The sequence below is a fragment of the Anarrhichthys ocellatus genome, unplaced genomic scaffold (assembly GCF_004355925.1).
Source record: "Anarrhichthys ocellatus isolate YVR2014 unplaced genomic scaffold, GSC_Weel_1.0 scaffold30, whole genome shotgun sequence".
Classification (NCBI taxonomy): Eukaryota; Metazoa; Chordata; class Actinopteri; order Perciformes; family Anarhichadidae; genus Anarrhichthys; species Anarrhichthys ocellatus.
The window spans coordinates 3046831-3052781 of record NW_022280060.1 but is presented as its reverse complement, the minus strand read 5'-3'; the positions used below and the strand labels follow the sequence as shown (position 1 = coordinate 3052781).

At 40.6% G+C, this 5951-nt stretch overlaps 1 protein-coding gene across 2 annotated transcripts in view; it reads left to right on the top strand.

Annotated features, from left to right (window-relative positions):
- Positions 1-4375: 4375 nt before the first annotated feature.
- The window catches only part of tpm4a (tropomyosin 4a), a 22312-nt gene continuing 20736 nt past the window's right edge, over positions 4376-5951 (top strand). For both annotated transcript variants that reach the window (XM_031863899.1, XM_031863898.1), the window contains exon 1: positions 4376-4698. In XM_031863899.1, the coding sequence (XP_031719759.1) occupies positions 4585-4698 (114 nt within the window). In that variant the 5' untranslated portion in view covers positions 4376-4584. The remainder of the gene's footprint in view (positions 4699-5951) is intronic.

Genomic DNA, 5951 nt, shown 5'->3' with positions numbered 1-5951 from the left:
CTGGGTGGAACATGGCAACATTCATGCAGTGCATGCAGGAGACTTACAACTGCAGCCTCCCAAATCAGAGCAGGAGACTGCTGCTCACATTCAGGACAGAGGGGATGCTTTCACTGGCAACAGATTTAATAGATTCCCACTGGAATATATACTATAATAACAGGATCCCTATAAATAAACCACTATGCTGTAAAACATGCACACTCATGGCAATTCGCTTGTGTTCATGTTGTAATGCCATTGTGTCTTTAAAATGAAGAATTTAAAAGTGAACTAATGCTACACCCAGACATTCTTTTAGTTGGTCTTTTTAGCCACATTGCTGGCATGGCTCTATGGATGGCAGTGTCGGTCTGTACGCTCCACCATTTTGGTCCAAACAACAATCGGATGCCTTGATTCCATGAAAGTTTGTTCATTTCATGGTCCCCAGAGAAGAAAACCTAATGACTTCCCCCTCCATTTTTCCTCAAGCCCAAATATGAGGTTGACCTCTTTGCTTTTGAGTCAATTATAATGATACATATTCAATGGACTGCCATTAAATTTGCAAACAATCTGACATGAAGCTACCTCAGCTTGTTTCATCCAAATGTATGAATCCGATTTATCATTTGTCCTCCGCAGACGAAACAATCCATGCTGCAGTTTAGTTACTTCATACCTGAGCTGAACATGAATCTGAACCACAAAACTAGTCTTCAGTAATTCTTCCAAAACTGTACAAAACTCTTTAAATGATGATTGTGGATCACTCCGTTTGCATCGTGAAACACGTTGAAGAGACCAGGCAACAGTTGATTATGAGTAGATCATTTTCCGGGCACTCTTTTCTGCTCCACAGAAGGAGGGACTGTAACTCACATCAGCGGCTGAAAACTGTGCAGTTTCAGCAGGGTTTTTCTTTGCACTGTGCAACACATTTACTCCTAATAAAACCTTATTGAGAAATTTCTTTAGGATATTGGCCATTTACTTCATTCTGGCTTTTCTTTCGGAATGCTTTGCGGGCAAAGAGAGCAGATGCTTTAAATCAAAACCCAATTTGTGTGATGGATTGAACAGGCAGTTAGAGGTATTCAAAGGGTCTGCATTCCACTGGTCATAACTGGTCTTTGTGAACAATGTTATGTTATGTAATGCACTCTTTACATTTGTATCAGTAAAGCCTGTAGTACTTCAAAACATCTGTCTTAGAATGACAAAAAATATGGATTTATTGTAGGTGTTAATGATATGATACACTGTCATTTCGATAACTAGTGCAATGCTCGCTCAAAACAGCCGGACTGTACGGACCAAAACGCAAATGGAAGAAACTTGCCTCCAGGGATTTCTGCCAGAGAGGGTTTATTTGAGCCCAAACCATGATCTTTTCCTAAACCTCACCAAGAAGGTTTGGTGTCTTAAGAGATTGCTGGCAGAAAGCTATAAAGGCAAACTTCTCCCATATGCGTTTGGAACGGGCAGACTGCTTGACCCCAGTATTGCTGCTTGCAACTTTCCGGAGATCCGCTCATTCAAACAACGTGAGGACATTGGGCACAAAAATACTTTTTCCATAGATCATTACATTTGGAAAGAGACGTCTGTAAATCAATGCAGCTTTTTTTTGGAGGAGAGGTATATTAACTTCCTAGTACCAACACTTACATTTCTAAATCAACATGCCCTAAAAGTTATAAAATTTACTCTTAGCCAAATTAGCCTTCAAGTGAGCGAGTCCAGTAGTTGGGAGGCGGAGTTAAAAGAAATGCTAGAATACTTGTTCTATGGATGCGGAAGATCTGGGTAATTTTATAACCAGCTGTCAGAGTTTTCTGGCTTCATACACCACTGAGCAACTTTTATAAAAATGAACAGGGCCTCGCGTCCAATGCAGTAGAGTATCCAGTTCTCTTTATACATCCATGACAGTAGCGAGAGGCAGAACACAAGCTGTAGACTACAGCTTGTGTTCTGCCTCTCGCTACAACCCAGCATTGGTGTTGTAACAGTCAATAGGAGTCCCTGCCTAATACACTACACAGTAACATCACTAACCGTAGATCTCAAATTTTGACACTCAACACTACATTTTCTTGGGTCCTTAGCAATATATCTGCCAAGTGTGAAGGCCATTTGAAGATGCAGCTGAAATTGACATGCATATATCATTATAAATGCAAAAAAATGAGCAGAACAACAAATAACCACTGGTCAGGTATAATGGGAGATGTTGTAAAGTGTCTTTGAGACACTACTTGTTACATACATCAGCAGTATCGTAGCTAAAGCTGTGGTGCATTGTCACATTTCTCAGTGTCAGTTTCTCACACAAACTGTTGGTTATCTGAGCAATGTCCTTTATTTTTTACTTGATAGACTGGTAAAGCAGTCCCTCATTCTTTGGTATGCCATTTCCCTTTTCCCAATTCATTTTAGCTGAATGTCACAATTTGAATGAAGTTGATTGGAGGGTTATTCAGATCACCTGTTGCGCAGGGTGTAGGGACTGGTTCCTAATTAGGAATTGAGAGCAGCTTGGTGCCTTTCCCCTCTTGACCAATCAGGATGTGACAACGCCCTTTTTTTTAGGGCTTAAGTGAGGTGGGGAATTGCACACAGCTAAAAGATTAGGCCTATATGTTGGGTAGCCAGTTGCGCAGCCTGTCTGTAGGTTCAAACGTAGCCTATTATAACATTAGTGTTACATTTGTGAAATAAATATTTATGCATCACTGAACTAGAAACTGATGCACCACACAAACTTCTTTTAACATTGAGAGTTGTAACTGCCAGGTTAACCTCTACGCAGCATAACTGAGACAACGCTAATGTTAGCTTGCTAGCTAGGACGTCTTTATTGAAGAGTAAAATAATTAACGTTAGAGTAAGATGGTCGACATATCTGACCTGATACTTGATCAAATGTTTAAACTGATGATGTAAACTGGGGAGATTTTAAACTATATTTCATAGAAGTAAACAATATCCCTGAAATGACAAAACGCTATGCTAATAAGGTTTGCTGAGCTAATGCTGAGACTAAATATAGCATTGGTTAGCTTAGCATTTCATTCTAAATGAATGTTATTGACTCCAAAAGACATATTTTTCTCCATGTTTGTATATTTAGATATACCTACATTTTGAATGGATTTTCAGCTTGTTTTTACATTTAGTAAATTTGTAAATTATGCTACAGCTTGACGTTAACATGATTTTGATTGGATAAAGCTACAGATGTTTAGCTTATTGCAACTGATTTTCAAACTACTAAAGTTTTTACTAATTAAGACATTTCTTCAGTTTCAATGGTGCAAATCGATTTACAAATTCTGTACTTTGAAATGAGCGAGTAGTTCACACAGAGTTAGTGACGTATTTACAGTAGCTGGTGCGAGCCAGTCCTGGGAATAAGTGTGTCTCTTTGTACTTGTGTGCATATATTCAATGGATCTCCTACTTTAAGAGCCATCCATCTCTCTGCATATTCTCTCTTTGACTGTGACCAACCATGGACACTGGTCTCCATTGTTCACAATAACTCTGATTGTCAGTCTGCTTTTCATCCCTCACTCATCAAACTCAAATATTTGGTGCACAGAGCTAAGGGCTCAAATTTCAGACTGTGTTTCATAACCTCTCACAACGTCTGACACTTTTTTTTTTTTCGCTGCCCATAATGATCATCACATATGAAATAACCAAACAGGAGCTGCCTGGATTTCATCACATTGTCATAAAACCCAAACAACTCAGTGGTACCATGATAGAGGCAAACATTTGCAGGATGTGAAAGTATGTACCATCACACTGCTTCATAGTGTGCCACAACTGAGTGAAACACACTAATCTCTCTTTAGAACTAGACTCCTTGACATAACAGTGGACTTTGGCAGGGCACCACCTTCAGCTTTAATCCCCAAATATTATGACAGCGTCTACTTTGCATTTAACTCTCTCCCTCTCTCATCTTCTAATATATACACTGTTGAAGGCCCTGAGTGTGAGATGTTGTGCGCCAGCTTTATCCAGGAGGTTAAATGTGGAAATAGGACCTGCGTTTCTCTTGCACTCTCTCTCCCGTCTGACCTGCGGCTCTCACTGAAAACACAACAACCCAAATAAGGAGATCAGCCACGTTGGAAGAGTGAGTGAAGAAGCCAGACCAATCCTTAGAAAAACCTTGGACGGGTGGTATGTGTCTGAGAGAGTGATCGTCATGGAATGGAAGCAGAGTGGTGAGTGAAGGAGCAATGGATGGAGACGATGGAGAGAAAGGATGAAAAGAGGGAGGGAGGGGTGAGATCACGGCCGGAGGAGGAGGTGGTGATCAGAGGCTGGAGGCAGGTTCTCTTGCAGTTTAAATAACTACCCATATAGGGCTCAACTCTCCATCACAGCTCTGTTTGTCTCCTTCCCACTTTCTCCCCCCTTCTGTCTCTCTCTCTCTTTCTCTCTTTCTCTGCAGCCTTGTTGGACTCCAGCTCTCTCCAGCTGCTGTACGTAAAACAGAATCTCCTCAACACAACAGGAGATTAGGGCTTTTTGAAGCTGCAATTTTCCCATCTCAGAGGGAAATCCAACCAAGCAGCCACCATGGAGGCCATCAAGAAGAAGATGCAGATGCTGAAACTGGACAAGGAGAACGCCATAGACCGGGCAGAGCAGGCAGAGACGGACAAGAAGGCAGCAGAGGACAAATGCAAGCAGGTGGGAATGAAAGAGGACATAAAAAGTAGTCATGACAAAGACTATGTCCACAATTAGAAAATATTCAGGGATGCTGTTTTCAATCACTTAAAAAGTGAATACAATAGTAACATTAAAGTTATGGATTAAGAAAGGAATAATTTATTCCTGAAGGAAGTGTTAATCTTTGACCTTTGGTGGATGAGCTGCAAAACCTATTTATAAAAATAAAGTGCTTCAAACCTGGCATATGGCATTACTTGAGGTTTTCCTTTAAGACTGTCCTCTTTATCCTGTTCTTAAACTAATCATAATACCAGACATACCTTTAATGAAACTTTCTGTAAGCAAATTTCACATGTATCTATACTACATTCCTCAAAGCTAATTTACAGCTCTATCGCCATATCACAGCTAAAAAATATTTCAAAATATATATTTTTTTGCCATTGCTCAGACACTGGATGTTAAATTCAACATCTTGTTGTGACATTAGGCTGTGGGAAGCACAAATACCTCCCTAAAAGGCCAGGCAGCACTTTCATAGGCTTTCGAAAGCCATGGAGTCTCCATTTTATGTAATCATGTACTTCATTTCCAACTAAAATGTATAACCTAATATGAAGAACACATCCAGGCATCCCAAAATATAAACACATTATTTTGATCACCAGGGTAGATTTCTGTGCAGTTGCTTATGGGTAAAAGAAAACTCAAGAGTCACCACCCAAACACCACAAACAGATACTGACAGAGATCAGTAGGAACTGAATGTAACACAAATAAGTCAATATTAATGCTGTTTACAGTGAGGCTGATAGAAAGCTCATCAAATCCCCTCATGGTGGTTTTGGCTACTTGAGGTGATGAGACCACCCAGAATCAGGTCTCTTGAGAGGAAAACGCGAGTCCAGCTCCCTTCGGGACCAGTTGGAAGAGAGTTTATGGAGCCTCTGTGTGTCATAAAGCCTTTTTAACAGGTGTATCCAACACAGGAGACAACACACGCACATGAGAAGCATGCAAATGGATAGAGGCGGACACACATATGGGAGATTAAACACACACAAACTTATTAGGCCCATGGTCCGAGGCGTCTGTGTGTTCTCACTGATAACAGCTGTATTTTTAGACACCAGGAGAGAATGAGTATGGAATTCAGTAGGATTATCAGAAGTACTTCATGGGCCATTGTGGGGGGCACTGATTAGGGGGAACACTAAACACTGTGAGTGTGTGTGTGTGAGAGAGAGAGAGAGAGAGAGAGAGAGAGA